Raw genomic sequence first — 22,072 nt, 5'->3', positions numbered from 1 at the left:
CAGAAAATACACGAGCTCTGAAGCAAGCTTCCAGAAAATTGGAACGGAAATGGCGCCACACCAAACTGGAAGTCTTCCGACTAGCTTGGAAAGACAGTACCGTGCAGTATCGAAGAGCCCTCACTGCTGCACAATCATCCTATTTTTCCAACTTAATTGAGGAAAATAAGAACAATCCGAAATTTCTTTTTGACACTGTCGCAAAGCTAACTAAAAAGCAGCATTCGCAAATGGAGGATGGCTTTCACTTCAGCAGTAATAAATTTATGAACTTCTTTGAGGAAAAGATCATGATCATTAGAAAGCAAATTACGGACTCCTCTTTAAATCTGGGTATTCCTCCAGGGCTCCATTGTCCTGAGTCTGCACAACTCTGCCAGGACCTAGGATCAAGGGAGATACTAAAGTGTTTTAGTACAATATCTCTTGACATAATGATGAAAATAATCATGCCCTCCAAACCCTCAAGCTGCATACTGGACCCTATTCCAACTAAACTACTGAAAGAGCTGCTTCCTGTGCTTGGCCCTCCTATGTTGAACATAATAAACGGCTCTCTATCCACCGGATGTGTACCAAGCTCACTAAAAGTGGCAGTAATAAAGCCTCTCTTGAAAAAGCCGAATCTTGACCCAGAAATTATAAAAAACTATCGGCCTATATCGAATCTTCCATTCCTCTCAAAAATTGTAGAAAAAGTTGTTGCGCAGCAACTCACTGCCTTCCTGAAGACAAACAATGTATACGAAACGCTTCAGTCTGGTTTTAGACCCCATCATAGCACTGAGACTGCACTTGTGAAGGTGGTAAATGACCTTTTAATGACGTCAGACCGAGGCTCTGCATCTGTCCTCGTGCTCCTAGATCTTAGTGCCGCTTTTGATACCATCGATCACCACATTCTTTTGGAGAGATTGGAAACCCAAATTGGTCTACATGGACAAGTTCTGGCCTGGTTTAGATCTTATCTGTCGGAAAGATATCAGTTTGTCTCTGTGAATGGTTCATCCTCTGACAAATCAATTGTAAATTTCGGTGTTCCTCAAGGTTCCGTTCTAGGACCACTATTGTTTTCACTATATATTTTACCTCTTGGGGATGTCATTCGAAAACATAATGTTAAATTTCACTGCTATGCGGACGACACACAGCTGTACATTTCAATGAAACATGGTGAAGCCCCAAAATTGCCCTCGCTAGAAGCCTGTGTTTCAGACATAAGGAAGTGGATGGCTGCAAATTTTCTACTTTTAAACTCGGACAAAACAGAGATGCTTGTCCTAGGTCCCAAGAAACAAAGAGATCTTCTGTTGAATCTGACAATTAATCTGGATGGTTGTACAGTCGTCTCAAATAAAACTGTGAAGGACCTCGGCGTTACTCTGGACCCTGATCTCTCTTTTGAAGAACATATCAAGACTGCTTCAAGGACAGCTTTTTTCCATCTACGTAACATTGCAAAAATCAGAAACTTTCTGTCCAAAAATGATGCAGAAAAATTAATCCATGCTTTTGTTACTTCTAGGCTCGACTACTGCAATGCTCTACTTTCCGGCTACCCGGATAAAGCACTAAACAAACTTCAGTTAGTGCTAAATACGGCTGCTAGAATCCTGACTAGAACCAAAAAGTTTGATCATATTACTCCAGTGCTAGCCTCCCTACACTGGCTTCCTGTTAAGGCAAGGGCTGATTTCAAGGTTTTACTGCTAACCTACAAAGCATTACATGGGCTTGCTCCTACCTATCTTTCCGATTTGGTCCTGCCGTACATACCTACACGTACGCTACGGTCACAAGACGCAGGCCTCCTAATTGTCCCTAGAATTTCTAAGCAAACGGCTGGAGGTAGGGCTTTCTCCTATAGAGCTCCATTTTTATGGAATGGTCTGCCTACCCATGTGAGAGACGCCAGACTCAGTCTCAACCTTTAAGTCTTTACTGAAGACTTATCTCTTCAGTAGGTCCTATGATTAAGTATAGTCTGGCCCAGGAGTGTGAAGGTGAACGGAAAGGCTGGAGCAACGAACCACCCTTGCTGTCTCTGCCTTGTCGGTTCCCCTCTTCCCACTGGGATTCTCTGCCTCTAACCCTTTTACAGGGGCTGAGTCACTGACTTACTGGTGTTCTTCCATGCCGTCCATGGGAGGGGTGCGTCACTTGAGTAGGTTGAGCCACTGACGTGGTCTTCCTGTCTGGGTTGGCGCCCCCCCCCTTGGTTTGTGCCGTGGCGGAGTTCTTTGTGGGCTATACTCGGCCTTGTCTTCGGACGGTAAGTTGGTGGTTGTAGATATCCCTCTAGTGGTGTGGGGGCTGTGCTTTGGCATAGTGGGTGGGGTTATATCCTGCCTGTTTGGCCCTGTCCGGGGGTATCATCGGATGGGGCCACAGTGTCTTCTGATCCCTCCTGTCTCAGCCTCCAGTATTTATGCTGCAGTAGTTTATGTGTCGGGGGGCTAGGGTCAGTCTGTTACATCTGGAGTATTCTCTTGTCTTATCCGGTGTCCTGTGTGAATGTAAATATGCTCTCTCTAATTCTCTCTTTCTCTCTTTCTTTCTTTCTCTCGGAGGACCTGAGCCCTAGGACCATGCCTCAGGACTACCTGGCATGATGACTCCTTGCTGTCCCCAGTTCACCTGGCCATGCTGCTGCTCCAGTTTCAACTGTTCTGCCTGCGGCTACGGAACCCTGACCTGTTCACCGGACGTGCTTGTTGCACCCTCGACAACTACTATGATTATTATTATTTGACCATGCTGGTCATTTACGAACATTTTAACATCTTGACCATGTTCTGTTATAATATCCACCCGGCACAGCCAGAAGAGGACTGGCCACCCCTCATAGCCTGGTTCCTCTCTAGGTTTCTTCCTAGGTTTTTGGCCTTTCTCAGGAGTTTTTCCTAGGGAGTTTTTCCCAGCCACCGTGCTTCTTTCACATGCCTTGCTTGCTGTTTGGGGTTTTAGGCTGGGTTTCTGTACAGCACTTTGAGATTTCAGCTGATGTACGAAGGGCTATATAAATAAATTTGATTTGAATTTGATGTTGATGTGGGTTCCAGCCCATATATACATATATATAGTCCTACCATGTTAATGTGGGTTCCAGCCCATATATACATTTAGTCCTACCATGTTGGTGTGGGTTCCAGCCCATATATACATATAGTCCTACCATGTTAATGTGGGTTCCAGCCCATATATACATATAGTCCTACCATGTTGATGTGGGTTCCAGCCCATATATACATATAGTCCTACCATGTTGATGTGGGTTCCAGCCCATATATACATATAGTCCTACCATGCTGGTGTGGGTTCCAGCCCATATATACATATAGTCCTACCATGTTGATGTGGGTTCCAGCCCATATATACATATAGTCCTACCATGTTGATGTGGGTTCCAGCCCATATATACATATAGTCCTACCATGTTGGTGTGGGTTCCAGCCCATATATATACACATTTAGTCCTACCATGTTGGTGTGGGTTCCAGCCCATATATACATATAGTCCTACCATGTTGATGTGGGTTCCAGCCCATATATACATATAGTCCTACCATGTTGATGTGGGTTCCAGCCCATATATACATATAGTCCTACCATGTTGATGTGGGTTCCAGCCCATATATACATATAGTCCTACCATGTTGATGTGGGTTCCAGCCCATATATATATATAGTCCTACCATGTTGATGTGGGTTCCAGCCCATATATATACATATATATAGTCCTACCATGTATATGTGGGTTCCAGCCCATATATACATATAGTCCTACCATGTTGATGTGGGTTCCAGCCCATATATACATATATAGTCCTACCATGTTGGTGTGGGTTCCAGCCCATATATACATATAGTCCTACCATGTTGATGTGGGTTCCAGCCCATATATACATATAGTCCTACCATGTTGATGTGGGTTCCAGCCCATATATACATATAGTCCTACCATGTTGATGTGGGTTCCAGCCCATATATACATATAGTCCTACCATGTTGATGTGGGTTCCAGCCCATATATACATATAGTCCTACCATGTTGATGTGGGTTCCAGTCCATATATACATATAGTCCTACCATGTTGATGTGGGTTCCAGCCCATATATACATATAGTCCTACCATGTTGATGTGGGTTCCAGCCCATATATACATATAGTCCTACCATGTTGATGTGGGTTCCAGCCCATATATACATATAGTCCTACCATGTTGGTGTGGGTTCCAGCCCATATATACATATAGTCCTACCATGTTGGTGTGGGTTCCAGCCCATATATACATATAGTCCTACCATGTTGGTGTGGGTTCCAGCCCATATATACATATAGTCCTACCATGTTGATGTGGGTTCCAGCCCATATATACATATAGTCCTACCATGTTGGTCTGGGTTCCAGCCCATATATACATATAGTCCTACCATGTTGATGTGGGTTCCAGCCCATATATACACATAGTCCTACCATGTTGATGTGGGTTCCAGCCCATATATACATATAGTCCTACCATGTTGATGTGGGTTCCAGCCCATATATACATATAGTCCTACCATGTTGGTCTGGGTTCCAGCCCATATATACATATAGTCCTACCATGTTGGTGTGGGTTCCAGCCCATATATACACATAGTCCTACCATGTTGATGTGGGTTCCAGCCGATATATACATATAGTCCTACCATGTTGATGTGGGTTCCAGCCGATATATACATATAGTCCTACCATGTTGATGTGGGTTCCAGCCCATATATACATATAGTCCTACCATGTTGATGTGGGTTCCAGCCCATATATACATATAGTCCTACCATGTTGATGTGGGTTCCAGCCCATATATACATATAGTCCTACCATGTTGATGTGGGTTCCAGCCCATGCCCTTCTGGCACAAATAATTAAATCTCCCCCGATTGGCTTGATTTAGTTACACATTTATTAATCTATGGACAGTCCAGGGATATTTTCCTCTTGATCTTTATAAGAAATTCCCATACCAGACACTATTTTTGATTTTCTGATCCATGCCCCTACCTTTGTTTTAACCCCCTAGAGTTGATTTACACCATCTTTTCAATATAGCCAATTTTGACTTTGTGGCTGCGGTAACTAGTGAAAACCATCGTGCCTGTTGTTCAAACACGTATCTGCCCTCTCATTGGCTAGAATAGTTCCACCTGATCTTGCCTCCTCCCAACTGCCTTCCATTTTGAAGACATTTATTTTCATTGTTAAAGCGGTCACTACATTATCTGGTCAAATATAATGGATCATCTGCGACTACATAGGGAATAGGCTGCCATTTTGGACACAGTCTAAATATGTCAAACTCCCTCATGCCAAGGATTAAATCTGTGTTAAGAAGTATGTGAAGGCACATTTTTTTGGGGAGGGGGGAGAAGGATGGAGAATTGGGATGCAGCGTGAGATCACTTTATATGAGAGAACCATGTTTTTATACCTGATAACTTGGCGGCCTCGAAGAACCTGGAGAATAACATAGGCCACGTCTGGCGAGCGTAGTCCACCACCTCGGCCTTGACACCTGCTGCTTTCTGCCTAGAGTTGATATATGGACCCTGGTACATGACAGACGGGAGCAGAGGAACTTAAGAAGACATTACACAGTTGGATAGAACACTGTCTTCTTGTACAGTAGAGAAGAAAACAATAATATTAATTTATACTACTGCTCTCTATCACCAGCAGGGACTTTAAAAAGACCTGTTAATAAGTCATATCCAGGGTTGGTATCATTCTGTTTCAATTCACCCCCATTTCACGAGGAACATTTAAACTAGTTTACCTGCTGAATTGACTGAATTGAAATGGAATTGACCACAACCCCCCCCCCCCCCCTCATTAATGAGTGATCTAACTCGTGTTTGGTATTTACTGTCTACATGTGAAATGTTTCCTAAATTGTTGAAATAAACTCCAATGATTGAGTCAGCTGACCTGAGCATGGGCAGTGCTGACCATCTGAAGCCATTTGTCCTGAGTCTTAGCCTCCAGAAGAGAAGAGTTAATGCAGTCCTGTACTACAGTCTTAGCGTTGTCAAGACCACAGTCTGATCCATACTGAATGTAGAAGTGTTTTGCTGACAGCTGGACTATATCGTCATCCTGGAGAGAGAATGGAGATTAGAAGAGAAAGGACATTAGTTTTAGTTTAAGTTAAAAATAAAAAAACTTTAAAAAAAACTACTTTTGCCCATTTCTGTTAGAAGTTGAAAATGTGTCTTCTGCTTTGGAAGATATGACCTATGAACCAGTAATAAAGACTGAAATGGGGTTGAAGCCGAAACAAATCCCCATTACTGAAACTTACTGAAACTGATCTCAGATCAGCTGCCTGGTTTAGTTTAATAACACCTTTACCTGACTAGTTAAATAGATCAACTATTGTCTGGATTAGTTTAATAACACCTTTACCTGACTAGTTAAATAGATCAACTATTGTCTGGATTAGTTTAATAACACCTTTACCTGACTAGTTAAATAGATCAACTATTGTCTGGTTTAGCTTGATTAACAACATTACAGGACTAGTTAAATAGATAAACTATTCTACTATGGAGTTGTCTGGTTTAGCTTGATTAACAACATTACAGGACTAGTTAAATATATAAACTATTCTACTATGGAGTTGTCTGGTTTAGCTTGATTAACAACATTACAGGACTAGTTAAATAGATAAACTATTCTACTATGGAGTTGTCTGGTTTAGCTTGATTAACAACATTACAGGACTAGTTAAATAGATAAACTATTCTACTATGGAGTTGTCTGGTTTAGCTTGATTAACAACATTACAGGACTAGTTAAATAGATAAACTATTCTACTATGGAGTTGTCTGGTTTAGCTTGATTAACAACATTACAGGACTAGTTAAATAGATAAACTATTCTACTATGGAGTTGTCTGGTTTAGCTTGATTAACAACATTACAGGACTAGTTAAATAGATAAACTATTCTACTATGGAGTTGTCTGGTTTAGCTTGATTAACAACATTACAGGACTAGTTAAATAGATAAACTATTCTACTATGGAGTTGTCTGGTTTAGCTTGATTAACAACATTACAGGACTAGTTAAATAGATAAACTATTCTACTATGGAGTTGTCTGGTTTAGCTTGATTAACAACATTACATGGCAGAAAGAGCAGTAGTGAAAAGCTCCATTGTAGAGGCTTTGAATGACTACCAGCATCTACAGTCGGCTTCACCACCGCTGTCTGAGTTCAGCTCCACGCTGGTGCACATGACAGGCCATTTCATTCCCTTCATCTGAACATCAGAATGTCAGCAACAGTCATGAATGTCAGTGCAGTGCACACAGCATAACACTACACAACACAGCATAACACAACACAACACAGCATAACACAACACAACACAGCATAACACAACACAGCATAACACAACACAACACAGCATAACACAACACAACACAGCATAACACAACACAACACAGCATAACACAACACAGCATAACACAACACAGCATAACACAACACAACACAGCATAACACAACACAGCATAACACAACACAACACAGCATAACACAACACAACACAGCATAACACAACACAGCATAACACAACACAACACAGCATAACACAACACAACACAGCATAACACAACACAACACAACACAACACAGCATAACACAACACAGCACAGCATAACATAACACAACACAGCATAATGTCATGTCCTGACCAGTAATAGGGGTTATTTGTTATTGTAGTTTGGTCAGGACGTGGCAGGGGGTGTTTGTTTTATGTGGTTCGGGCTATGTATTTAGGTAGAGGGGGTGTTTGGTTTATGTGGTTTGGGGTTTGTTAGTCTATGTTCTATGTTAGTGTATTTCTATGTTCTGTCTAGTCTATGGTAGTTCTATGTTTAGTTAATTGGGGTTGGACCTTCAATTGGAGGCAGCTGGTTATCGTTGCCTCTGATTGAAGGTCCTATAATTAGGAGTTTGTTTTCATGGGTTTTTGTGGGAGATTTTTTCTTGTTTAGCTGTGTGCCTGACGAGACTGTCAAGTTTGTTTGTGTTTGTATACGTTTCATGTGTTTTCCTTCTTCACGAAAAGAAGATGAGTATATATTTTCCCGCTGCGTCTTGGTCTAAACCCTACGACACCCGTGACACATAACACAACACAGCACAGCACAACACAACACAACACAACAGTATAACACAGCATAACACACAGCATAACACAACACAGCATAACACACAACACACAACACAGCACAACAGTATAACACAGCATAACACACAACACAACACAGCATAACACACAACACAGCATAACACACAACACAACAGTATAACACAACACAGCATAACACAACACAACAGTATAACACAACACAGCATAACACAACACAACAGTATAACACAACACAGCATAACACAACACAGCATAACACACAACACAGCACAACACAACAGTATAACACAACACAGCATAACACAACACAACAGTATAACACAGCATAACACACAGCACAACAGTATAACACAGCATAACACAACACAGCATAACACACAACACAGCACAACAGTATAACACAGCATAACACACAACACAACACAGCATAACACACAACACAACACAGCATAACACACAACACAACAGTATAACACAACACAGCATAACACAACACAGCATAACACACAACACAGCACAACACAACAGTATAACACAACACAGCATAACACAACACAGCACAACACAAAACAGCAAAACACACAACACAGCATAACAGAAAAAAATGTATATATTTGGGGATACATTTATTTGGGAATATATTTAGTTAAACAGACATGCTTCTGTTTGTATACGGTGATGTTATCTCCAATTCTCCATTTAACCATTTATTTTTTTAAAGAAAACTCTGTTTTTGCCGCTGGCTTTCATGAGATTTACACGTGAGCTTGTCAGAGGTGGCCCTTTCGTAAAGCGGTCCTTCGAGCCGGATAAATCAACGACCTTACAGTGATGTTTCACTGTGTATACTAGGGCTGATCCCATTTAGTCTTCTGTTTGATTGTTTGGTCGACCAAGATTTTTTTTTAAAGTCGAGCAGTAGCCAAAAAAATAGATACCCTGTTTGACACATAATATTCACGCAACGCTTGTTCCTTACCTTAGTTTTATTGATATCCAGTATTTTCTACAACTAGACAAATATATTCCACACATCTGACTTCCTGTTTGACTCCTGAGCAACTAGTAAACATCCCCCCACCCCATTTCTAGTTTGGTCACGTCCTCTGCATCCTTTGCTGTGTCACACGTGTTACAGTGTTCAGAGTTTGATATAACCAATTTATTGATGTGATAATGATATGCTAATAGGTCAGGCACTATTGGTCACGTGCATGTGATGCATACATGTGTCACGTAGAGAGAGCAAAGGGTTGAGGGAATAAAAATAACACAAATCCTTCTTTAACCTGTCTCCTCCCCTTCATCTACACTGATTGAAGTGGATTTAACAAGTGACATCAATAAGGGATCATAGCTTTCACCTGGATTCACCTGGTCAGTCTATGGAAAGAGCAGGTTTTCTTAATGTTTTGTTTATTCAGTGTATATCACGGTAGTTATACTCTGCATCCCAAATGGCCCCTATTCCCTTTATAGTGCTTATAGAGCCCTGGTCAAAAGTAGTGCACTATATAGGGAATAGGACGGTATTTGGGACGCCGACATAGCCAGACAGAGCATTACCTACCTTCTCACACTGCTACTCTACAGACCACGGTAAATGTTCCATACCTTTACATTGGTTCTTGGAGACGTACAGTATATGAACCAGTGACATAGATCACTTTACTTCAAGACTTGACTGTGTAGGGTAAAGTTGCCCTAGATGCTAATCTTGGGTCAGTTCTGAATTTTCCCTACTAATTGTGAGAGTTAGGATTAGGGGTAGGGAAAGCTGTTCCTAGATCTGTACCTGGGGGAAATCTTAACCCCAGAGCATTACGTCACCTTGTCACACTTGTACTCTCCGTAGCGTAGTCCCCTGATGATCTGTCTGTAGATGAGATCTGTGCTGACGGAGTCCTCTTTACAGTCATGCCACGGGGTGAAGATCTCCTTTCTGTAGTAGAGTCTCCACGGGGCATGCTGCTCCTGCCCACCCTTCCGTTTCACTTCCTGTTCGCACTGGGAGATGGCGTCCATCACGTGCTCCCGCCCGCTGCCCAGCGACCACACCTGGAGTGGGGTGGGACCAGACAGACACCTCATTGACATTACACTAAACACATAGCAACACTAAGAACCCTGTCACATTGGTCCACCAGACAGTTGCTCAATTCCAAATCGACCCCCAGTCTCTCGTCCCTAGACGCTCCTTTAGATTGGAAGAGGTTAGCAATATGGCCAAAATGTAATCCAACCTATCAGAAGGGAAAGGTGAAGCCATGCCATATCGCTTACACTTTCGGATGTACAGGAGGGCCTAGGGGTCGAATTCAGGGTGTCTCAAATACTTTTCTGGAAGTAGAGGTCAGAGTAAAACAGGACGGGGGGTGGGGCATGAATCCTACTGATAATATTACTGCTTACCTTTTCATAGAGAGCCATGTAAAGAGAGAAGCCGAAGGTGTCTTTGAGGGAAACCTTCTCAGAGAGTAACTGGCAGATCTCCTTGGAGGTGGAGGAGGAGTCTACAGGCAGGCTGATGGTACGACCGTCCATCAGGGTCACAGACACCGCAATGGGCTTCTTAGACTTGGTCGCCTGTCAGTCACCACAAACACAGGTTAGAGGTCAAAGGTTGGAGAAGAGAAGAACTACAGAAGAACTACAAAACAACCACAGACGGACGACAAAATAACTACAGAAGAACCACAGAAGAACTACAAAAGGTTAAAAAAAAAATGGGATCGTTAAGAAACAAATCCCTAAACTGAAACCCTTTTTTTGTTTATTTATTTATTCCTCTACAAAATTCAAATCACAGTGAAGTTATCACCAAACTACCACTAACAGGCCCACGATCACCAAACTACCACCAACAGGTCCCGGTCACCAAACTACCACTAACAGGCCCACGATCACCAAACTACCACTAACAGGCCCCATGATCACCAAACTACCACTAACAGGCCCCATGATCACCAAACTACCACTAACAGGCCCACGATCACCAAACTACCACCAACAGGTCCCGATCACCAAACTACCACTAACAGGCCCACGATCACCAAACTACCACTAACAGGTCCCATGATCACCAAACTACCACCAACAGGTCCCGATCACCAAACTACCACTAACAGGTCCCGATCACCAAACTACCACTAACAGGTCCCATGATCACCAAACTACCACCAACAGGTCCCGATCACCAAACTACCACTAACAGGTCCCATGATCACCAAACTACCACTAACAGGTCCCATGATCACCAAACTACCACTAACAGGCCCCATGATCACCAAACTACCACTAACAGGTCCCGGTCACCAAACTACCACCAACAGGTCCCATGATCACCAAACTACCACTAACAGGCCCCATGATCACCAAACTACCACTAACAGGTCCCGGTCACCAAACTACCACTAACAGGTCCCGGTCACCAAACTACCACTAACAGGCCCACGATCACCAAACTACCACCAACAGGTCCCGATCACCAAACTACCACTAACAGGCCCACGATCACCAAACTACCACTAACAGGTCCCATGATCACCAAACTACCACCAACAGGTCCCGATCACCAAACTACCACTAACAGGTCCCGATCACCAAACTACCACTAACAGGTCCCATGATCACCAAACTACCACCAACAGGTCCCGATCACCAAACTACCACTAACAGGTCCCATGATCACCAAACTACCACTAACAGGTCCCATGATCACCAAACTACCACTAACAGGCCCCATGATCACCAAACTACCACTAACAGGTCCCGGTCACCAAACTACCACCAACAGGTCCCATGATCACCAAACTACCACTAACAGGCCCCATGATCACCAAACTACCACTAACAGGTCCCGGTCACCAAACTACCACTAACAGGTCCCGGTCACCAAACTACCACTAACAGGTCCCATGATCACCAAACTACCACTAACAGGTCCCATGATCACCAAACTACCACTAACAGGTCCCGGTCACCAAACTACCACTAACAGGTCCCGGTCACCAAACTGCCACTAACAGGTCCCATGATCACCAAACTACCACTAACAGGTCCCGATCACCAAACTACCACTAACAGGTCCCATGATCACCAAACTACCACTAACAGGTCCCATGATCACCAAACTACCACCAACAGGTCCCATGATCACCAAACTACCACTAACAGGTCCCATGATCACCAAACTACCACTAACAGGCCCCATGATCACCAAACTACCACTAACAGGTCCCGATCACCAAACTACCACTAACAGGCACCAATCACCAAACTACCACTAACAGGCACCAATCACCAAACTGCCACTAACAGGTCCCATGATCACCAAACTACCACTAACAGGTCCCATGATCACCAAACTACCACTAACAGGTCCCATGATCACCAAACTACCACTAACAGGCCCCATGATCACCAAACTACCACTAACAGGTCCCGATCACCAAACTGCCACTAACAGGTCCCATGATCACCAAACTACCACTAACAGGTCCCGATCACCAAACTACCACTAACAGGTCCCGATCACCAAACTACCACTAACAGGCACCAATCACCAAACTGCCACTAACAGGTCCCATGATCACCAAACTACCACTAACAGGTCCCGATCACCAAACTACCACTAACAGGTCCCATGATCACCAAACTACCACTAACAGGTCCCATGATCACCAAACTACCACTAACAGGCCCCATGATCACCAAACTACCACTAACAGGTCCCGATCACCAAATGATTGCACAGTTGATATGCAACTATTGTCAAATGGTGGAGGATGTCTGCTTCAATGCCCTGATAGCATATCTAGAACCAGACTACAAGATGTTGAAAAACCGTGACGACCCCGGCCAGAGAAAGTGTACAAAGAACGAGCTCTCCGACGTCGTACGTCTATGAACACGCTGTCATGCATCACTGCAACGAGTCATCACATTGATGAGAAGCGGGACATGAAGTCCCATGTACTGACCACTGAGAACATGTAGGAGAGGTACACAGCAGAGAACCCTAAAACGGCATTAAATAGCATTGTCGCTGATTGGGTTGGGGGCAGCAGTAAGTGGGTTATCATTTCAATGTATTAACGCTAAAATAAACGGCTGTTTAAACGTCAAGTGATATCCCTAGTTCCCTCTCACCTCTAGTTCCAGCCAGCTCGGAGGCTCTCCTCTAACCCCATTGGCTACGGTGCGTCTCAGTCTCTTGGCACAGTAGGGGGCGTAGCCCATCGGGCCGAAGCGGATAAAGCTCTGGAGGAACTGTAGGAAGGGAGAGAGAGAGAGAGATCAGTCAATGTAGGATCTTATTCATCTAGACTATATCATGCATGGGTCGATTCAGAGTTGTGATAAGCGTGGGTCCATTCAGAGCTGTGATAAGCGTGGGTCCATTCAGAGCTGTGGTAAGCGTGGGTCCATTCAGAGCTGTGATAAGCGTGGGTCCATTCAGAGCTGTGATAAGCGTGGGTCCATTGTGATAAGCGTGGGTCCATTGTGATAAGCGTGGGTCCATTCAGAGCTGTGATAAGCGTGGGTCCATTCAGAGCTGTGATAAGCGTGGGTCCATTCAGAGCTGTGATAAGCGTGGGTCCATTCAGAGCTGTGATAAGCGTGGGTCCATTCAGAGCTGTGATAAGCGTGGGTCCATTCAGAGCTGTGATAAGCGTGGGTCCATTCAGAGCTGTGATAAGCGTGGGTCCATTGTGATAAGCGTGGGTCCATTGTGATAAGCGTGGGTCCATTCAGAGCTGTGGTAAGCGTGGGAAACTCAGACTTTGCGTAAATCATTCACTAACCTGGTTTCCATCCAACCTTTTTAAGCGAGTAAATTACAATAAAAACAAAATGTCACGACTGTGCCTGATGGAAACAGCAAATTTGTCTGTAAACTTTCCAACCAAATGTAGACAAAACAAAACGCGCTAGACAAGGTGAGATATTTCTGTGTCGGTAAAATTAGTAATGCGAGAAGTGGCGGTGGAAACGGCTTTATGCGGAAATATTGATATAATAACCATCATATGGAAGTAAACTTGGGAGTTATATATTGAGTGGTCCTCCCACTACGACTCGAGAAAGCATGTAGTTTTATTAGGCTACAGATGAAATAAGTTCTGATGAACTTCACAGGGTGGTGTTTCTGTACAGCTGATATACGAAGGGCTATATAAATACATTTGATTTGATTTGGTGAAGCTGCACGGTGACGAGCTTCATGCTCCTTTCCAATTAATATCCAGGATCTTATTCTGGAGAAACGATGATCGATGCCGGGCTTCCGTTTGACTAATGTAACCAATCTCACTTTTTTTGTCCATCATAATCTCATGATTTAGGCTAGCCTACCCGCACTGAATATCGGCAAGGTGTTGGCTAGAACGCAGTGCCAAGACAAGAGTGGGCACATTCGCTATATAATGAAATGTTTCTTGTGACAAATCCATCAGTAGATTCTGAAAATGCGATGGAAACCCACTTAACTTGTATTTTATTTACGTAATTTAACCGTAAAAGTTATTTTTATGTGCACTACGTCATCACGCACAGTCTTTTATCTGCGAGGACAGGAGGGAGGACCTACCTTGATAAAGCGTTCAATGGGGGGGAAGATCCCCAGACAGATGGACAGGAGGGAGGACCTACCTTGATGAAGCGTTCAATGGGGGGGAAGATCCCCAGACAGATGGACAGGAGGGAGGACCTACCTTGATGAAGCGTTCAGTGGGGGGGGAAGATCCCCAGACAGATGGACAGGAGGGAGGACCTACCTTGATGAAGCGTTCAGTGGGGGGGAAGATCCCCAGACAGATGGACAGAAGGATCCAACCTCGAGGACAGGAGGGAGGACCTACCTTGATGAAGCGTTCAGTGGGGGGGAAGATCCCCAGACAGATGGACAGAAGGATCCAACCTCGGTAGAAACTGCTGCGGTTCCCGTTCTCCTGCAGCTGCTTACAGATCTGACAATAGATCTCATCTCTACATGGAGAAAACACAGGAACAGAGGGAGGGCAAAGAGAGAGGGAGATGAAACAGAGGGCAAAGAGAGAGGGAGAGGATAGAGAGGGGGAGAGGATAGAGAGGGAGAGGATAGAGAGGGAGAGACAAGAGAGGGAGAGGAAAGAGAGGGAGAGGAAAGAGGGAGAGGATAGAGAGAGGCAAGAGAGAGGAAGAGGCAAGAGAGAGAGAGAGGCAAGAGAGAGGGAGAGGCAAGAGAGAGGGAGAGGCAAGAGAGAGGGAGAGGAAAGAGGGAGGGAGAGGCAAGAGGGAGGGAGAGGCAAGAGAGAGGGAGAGGAAAGAGGGAGGGAGAGGCAAGAGGGAGGGAGAGGCAAGAGAGAGGGAGAGGCAAGAGAGAGGGAGAGGAAAGAGGGAGAGGAAAGAGAGAGGCAAGAGAGAGGAAGAGGCAAGAGAGAGAGAGAGGCAAGAGAGAGGGAGAGGCAAGAGAGAGGGAGAGGCAAGAGAGAGGGAGAGGCAAGAGAGAGGGAGAGGCAAGAGAGAGGGAGAGGCAAGAGAGAGGGAGAGGCAAGAGAGAGAGAGAGGCAAGAGAGAGGGAGAGGCAAGAGAGAGAGAGAGGCAAGAGAGAGGGAGAGAGAGGGAGAGAGAGAGGAAAGAGAGAGGGAAAGAGCAGCAGAGCCACACACCTGAGGTCTCTTCTGACGATGGCGTAAGACACGATGACGTGCAGCTTTTCCAGAGCAGTCATTGGTCGGTCGAGGGTGGGTCCCCCTCCTATCAGTATCTCGTCCTCCTCACTGATGGTCTGCACAGTGGGCGGCTTGGAAACCTCTTCTCCTTCCTCTGACTGGGGGACACAACACCATACACATCATAAAGATTACTCTATTGTTGCAGGCCGCCTCTCTGACCTCGAGGCTACCCGGCTGTCGCCCCCATTTTAATGTTGGTCTAGATATTGTGGTCACTGTTGTGGTTTTACTGGGCCTCTTGATCTGTGGAGCCTGGGCTCAGTCCTCAGTTTTAGTCCTAAATGGCACCCTATTCCCTATATAGTGCCCTACTTTTGACAAGGGCCCAATAGTGCACTATATAGGGAACCGGGTGCCATTTCAGACCCAGTCCTCAGTCTCACCTCCTCCTGGATGATAGAGGGTTTCCTCATGCCCCTAGAGGGAGAGGCTGGGACCTCTTCGGGGATGGAAGACGTCTTTCTACCCCCACTCAGCATGTTGGTGAACGTAGAACCCTTCCTGGCTCGGGGTGTCGCGTCTACAGCCGAGGAACCCTTCCGGTTCAGTATCACCTGAGGACCACAAGGGAAGTAAACGTTCAGGCGTCATTGGGGTGGTTTCCCGGACACAGATTAAGCTTAGTCCTGGTGTAAAAAAAAAAAAAAAAGGGCCATTCCTTTCAGCCAATCAGCGTGACAAAAATGGACGTTTAGACTGTGGGCCCTCCAGGTCAGAGGTTATAGTTATAAACAGATGAAGAAGTTTATCCGTGTGTGTGTGTGTTAATGTTGGTGTGGTAAACCTAGAGAATAAAGCTCTGGAAATCACCTCGTCTGGCTTGGCAGACGCCTTGCGGGTCCGAGACAGCAGGTCTGTAAAGGTGGAACCCTTCCTCCCTTTAGGTTCCTCTGGTACTGTGGAGACCTTGCGGTTTTTCTGGTTCCTCAGAACCTTCTATAAAATACATGCATTCATTAAGCCTATACTGGAGACATGGTCAAAGGAGAACATTCACTGAAACTGTTGAGAAAAAGAGACGAAAATAAAATGAAAACGCCGTCCCATCATTCTGCTGTTTTTCCTGTCCTACTTGAGCTAATCCCAGTGATACACACCTGATCCAGGCCCACCATGTGGCTCAGCCTCCTGTCCTGTCTCAAGACTAGGTCCTGATCCAGGGAGCTGTTAGCCATGTTTGACCCCCTGAGGCCCCTGGCCGCCTGGCCCTGCACCAGCTTGGGCTCCGGCAGGTCCCCCATGAACCTCAGGATGATCCACCAGACTGTCATTGAGGCCTGCGGACAGAGAGAGACAACAACAAAACGATGGATTGACCTTTTTTTTCTTTCCTTCTGTGAACAATTTTGTATTTAAATGTTTTTATTTAAATGTTCATCAAACAGATGATCGCAGTCAAATAAGGAAGGAGTTAAAGTAAGTGAAACGTACGGTATTTACTGTTATTAAACAATGATTCTTTTAAGAAACATTGAAAGCTGGGTTTAGGAAAGCCTCCGAAAGTGTGAGGAACATAAAAGACTATGAGTTCAGAAAACCTTTTGAATTTCACAACAATGAAGGTCACTGTGACGGCACCGTCAGTTTATTCAATGTACCGGTCACTTCGACAAGGCGAATTCTGTGCCAAGATGGGCGTTTCTATTGGGTGAGTTTGGCTAAAATTCTCTCATCATATTTTTGTATTTTTTAAATGGGATTTACCACAACATCTCCTTCGTCTTCGTGGTAGAGTAGTGGCTGTCTGAGCCTCTGGCGGATGTGTGTTGGTGTGGCGGCACCCTGGAAGTACATGGAGGCAAACTTGGAGAAGGAATACTCATCCAGGTCGTCGTAGTCCTCCTCGGGGATGTCCTCTACCATGGGCAGGTCGTCCAGATCCACCTCCTCTGGTCTGGTCCGCTCTCCCTGCTTCTCCAGGTCCTGAAGAAGAAGAAACAGAGATCATGGATATTGTGACTGTGACGTCTCGTGAAACCTCGACTAAAACAGAATGTGGTTTAACAAGACTATGGGACTGTAGCATGGTATTACAAGGGTTGGGAGCATCATCAAAGGGGGGATGGACCACAGAGTGAAACAATCTAGAGGGTGCACTTGGGGACAAAAGACTGCGATAACAACGCAACATTTGAAAGCAGCACCTCTAGTTTTCTAAATCTGCAGGTTGGACTCATCAACACCTTCAGGGATGCTGCAATACCAGTATTTTACCACAATGCATCTTACTAGAATCTATTACAGAGGTCCTTAACCTTGAATCCAACAGGAGCTTGTCCCTCCTGCCCTCCCACCATATTGGGCAGGAACCCAAAGATGTCATCCACCATTTCCTGTGCTGTGATTGATTCTGATTGGGTGCTGGCCTCCTTCTCTTTCTTCTGCCGGAGCACCTGGTCTAAACGTCTTTGCCTCTCCAGGGCTGCCAACTCTTCCTCACGACGCTCCTTAGCTGACAGGAACATCTAGGATGAACGGGAGTTCAGGAACACAGTCAATACCTGATTAACGAGTCAGTCAGATTTAATTATTGGTTGATTGAATCAATCAATCAAGTTTCTCCTCACGATGCTGATCAGAAATAAATCAAAAACAGTCAGTCAATCAGTCAACCAAGCTATTAAGCAATCAATCTATCAAATGTATTTATAAAGCCCTTTTACAACAACAGTTGTCGCAAAGTGTTTTACAGTAACCCTGCATAGAGCCCCAAAGAGCAAGAACATATCTAACAGATATGACTACATTTATTATCAAGAAAGACATATATACTACTGTACAGTGAACGGTGAGGGTGGAAGAGAGCTTATCTTACATCTCTCTTCATCTTCTTCGCATGTTTCCTAGCCAGCATTCCCCTGGAGTTAGCCTGCAAGAGGATCACCGCTTGCCTCTTCCTCTGCCACTCCTTCCTGGCCAGGTAACCCCGTGTCTGTGCCTGTAGCCGGACCGCAGCAACCCTCTTCTGCTGGTAGTGGTGCTGAAGCTGGCGGGCTCGAGCCTTCGCCTGCAGACGAGCAAAACCCAGCTGGACCTGGAGGAGAGATAAACATGTTGTCCGTTTTATTCTAACAGGTTTGGCTACTGCATATGTTTTCCTGTTAAACGTTCTTAACAGTCTTGTAATATGTTTTCGGTGTGTTTATGTTCGTCATCATATATATTCTTTGATCTCTAAGTGGAATACGTTAACAGCCAGTAACTCACCACTCTGTAGAGCTTTCTGCCTTTGTAGCCTCTCCAGTTTTTCTGAATGACCAGTGCAGAGGACTTCTGTCTCAGGAACTGTCTCCTGCAGAGTGACATATAGAAGACAAAGACATCTCAATGGACTGTCACATCACATGACTACAATAGCCTAACATCCACAACGGCACCCCTATTCCCTATATATTGCATTACTTTTGACCAGGGGTCATATGGGTCTATGTAGAGACAGTATATTCAGCTGCTTGGCCCTATATCATACCGATGTTTGTAGCCTCGCAGGACCCTCTGTATCAGAAGGGCTTTCTCATTCAACTCCTTCATTCTCTCCAGCTCCAGCATAGTGTCATGGAAGTCCTGAGAGGAATGGAAAGCTCAATCAATCAATCCATCCATCGTTCACTCCATCCATCCAACCATCCATCCATCCTACCATCGTTCCATCCATCCAATCCATCCATCCATCGTTCAATCCATCGTTCAATCAATCCATCCATCCATCCATCGTTCAATCCATCCATCGTTCCATCCATCCATCCATCCATCGTTCCATCCATCCATCGTTCAAGCCATCCATCCATCCATCCATCCATCCATCCATCGTTCAATCCATCCATCCATCCATCCATCGTTCAATCCATCCATCCATCCATCGTTCAATCCATCCATCCATCCATCCATCCATCCATCCATCCATCCATCGTTCAATCCATCCATCCATCCATCCATCCATCCATCCATCCATCCATCCATCGTTCAATCCATCCATCCATCCATCCATCCATCCATCCATCAATCCATCCATCGTTCAACCCATCCATCGTTCAATCCATCCATCGTTCAATCCATCCATCGTTCAATCCATCCATCGTTCAATCCATCCATCGTTCAATCCATCCATCGTTCAATCCATCCATCGTTCAATCCATCCATCGTTCAATCCATCCATCGTTCAATCCATCCATCGTTCAATCCATCCATTCATCCATCGTTCAATCCATCCATCCATCGTTCAATCCATCCATCCATCCATCGTTCCATCCATCCATCGTTCAAGCCATCCATCCATCCATCGTTCCATCCATCCATCGTTCAATCCATCCATCCATCGTTCAATCCATCCATCCATCCATCCATCGTTCAATCCATCCATCCATCCATCGTTCAATCCATCCATCCATCCATCAATCCATCCATCGTTCAACCCATCCATCGTTCAATCCATCCATCGTTCAATCCATCGTTCAATCCATCCATCGTTCAATCCATCCATCGTTCAATCCATCCATCGTTCAATCCATCCATTCATCGTTCAATCCATCCATCCATCCATCGTTCAATCCATCCATCCATCCATCGTTCAACCCATCCATCCATCGTTCAAGCCATCCATCCATCCATCGTTCAACCCATCCATCCATCGTTCAAGCCATCCATCCATCCATCGTTCAACCCATCCATCCATCGTTCAATCCATCCATCCATCCATCGTTCAACCCATCCATCCATCCATCGTTCAATCCATCCATCCATCCATCGTTCAACCCATCCATCCATCCATCCATCCATCGTTCAACCCATCCATCCATCCATCCATCCATCGTTCAACCCATCCATCGATCCGTCCATCGTTCAGTCCATCGTTCAGTCCATCGTTCCGTCCATCGTTCCGTCCATCGTTCCGTCCATCGTTCCGTCCATCGTTCCGTCCATCGTTCCGTCCATCGTTCAATCCATCGTTCAATCCATCGTTCAATCCATCGTTCAATCCATCGTTCAATCCATCGTCCAATCCATCGTCCAAGCCATCGTCCCAGCCATCGTTCCAGCCATCGTTCCAGCCATCGTTCAAGCCATCGTTCAAGCCATCGTTCAAGCCATCGTTCAAGCCATCGTTCAATCCATCCATCCATCCATCGTTCAACCCATCCATCCATCCATCGTTCAACCCATCCATCCATCCATCGTTCAACCCATCCATCCATCCATCCATCGTTCAATCCATCCATCCATCGTTCAATCCATCCATCCATCGTTCAATCCATCCATCCATCGTTCAATCCATCCATCCATCGTTCAATCCATCCATCCATCGTTCCATCCATCCATCCATCGTTCCATCCATCGTTCCATCCATCGTTCCATCCATCGTTCCATCCATCGTTCCATCCATCGTTCAAGCCATCGTTCAAGCCATCGTTCAAGCCATCGTTCAAGCCATCGTTCAAGCCATCGTTCAAGCCATCGTTCAAGCCATCGTTCAAGCCATCGTTCAATCCATCGTTCAATCCATCCATCCATCCATCGTTCAACCCATCGTTCAATCCATCCATCCATCCATCGTTCAATCCATCCATCCATCCATCGTTCAACCCATCCATCCATCGTTCAACCGTTCCATCCATCCATCGTTCCATCCATCCATCGTTCCATCCATCCATCGTTCCATCCATCCATCGTTCCATCCATCCATCGTTCCATCCATCCATCGTTCCATCCATCCATCGTTCCATCCATCCATCGTTCCATCCATCGTTCGAGCCATCGTTCGAGCCATCGTTCGAGCCATCGTTCGATCCATCGTTCGATCCATCGTTCGATCCATCGTTCGATCCATCGTTCGATCCATCGTTCGATCATCTCGATCCATCGTTCGATCCATCGTTCGATCCATCGTTCGATCCATCGTTCAACCCATCCATCCATCGTTCAATCCATCCATCCATCCATCGTTCAACCCATCCATCCATCCATCCATCGTTCAACCCACCCATCCATCGTTCAACCCACCCATCCATCGTTCAACCCACCCATCCATCGTTCAATCCATCAATCCATCGTTCAATCCATCGTTCAATCCATCGTTCAATCCATCGTTCAATCCATCGTTCAATCCATCGTTCAATCCATCGTTCAATCCATCCATCCATCCATCGTTCAATCCATC

At 45.1% G+C, this 22,072-nt stretch overlaps 1 protein-coding gene across 3 annotated transcripts in view; it reads right to left on the bottom strand.

Annotated features, from left to right (window-relative positions):
• Window positions 1–22,072, bottom strand: part of myo7ba (myosin VIIBa) — an 87,223-nt gene that overhangs the window by 31,513 nt on the left and 33,638 nt on the right. For 2 of the 3 annotated variants that reach the window (XM_029708314.1, XM_029708316.1), the window contains exons 19-33: window positions 19,388–19,482; window positions 19,126–19,210; window positions 18,734–18,952; window positions 18,174–18,383; window positions 17,623–17,841; window positions 17,016–17,195; window positions 16,729–16,854; window positions 16,302–16,472; window positions 15,853–16,013; window positions 15,064–15,190; window positions 13,352–13,471; window positions 10,613–10,786; window positions 10,031–10,258; window positions 5,969–6,136; window positions 5,472–5,589 (exon numbers count right to left, since the gene is read on the bottom strand). In XM_029708314.1, coding sequence (XP_029564174.1) covers window positions 5,472–5,589; window positions 5,969–6,136; window positions 10,031–10,258; window positions 10,613–10,786; window positions 13,352–13,471; window positions 15,064–15,190; window positions 15,853–16,013; window positions 16,302–16,472; window positions 16,729–16,854; window positions 17,016–17,195; window positions 17,623–17,841; window positions 18,174–18,383; window positions 18,734–18,952; window positions 19,126–19,210; window positions 19,388–19,482 — 2,401 coding nt within the window. Of the gene's footprint in view, window positions 1–5,471; window positions 5,590–5,968; window positions 6,137–10,030; window positions 10,259–10,612; window positions 10,787–13,351; window positions 13,472–14,979; window positions 15,039–15,063; window positions 15,191–15,852; window positions 16,014–16,301; window positions 16,473–16,728; window positions 16,855–17,015; window positions 17,196–17,622; window positions 17,842–18,173; window positions 18,384–18,733; window positions 18,953–19,125; window positions 19,211–19,387; window positions 19,483–22,072 lie in introns of all 3 variants that reach the window. The other variant, XM_029708315.1, reaches the window with a different exon arrangement.

The sequence above is a fragment of the Salmo trutta genome, chromosome 22 (genome assembly GCF_901001165.1).
Source record: "Salmo trutta chromosome 22, fSalTru1.1, whole genome shotgun sequence".
Lineage (NCBI taxonomy): Eukaryota > Metazoa > Chordata > Actinopteri > Salmoniformes > Salmonidae > Salmo > Salmo trutta.
This window is presented reverse-complemented; position numbering and strand designations above follow the sequence as displayed.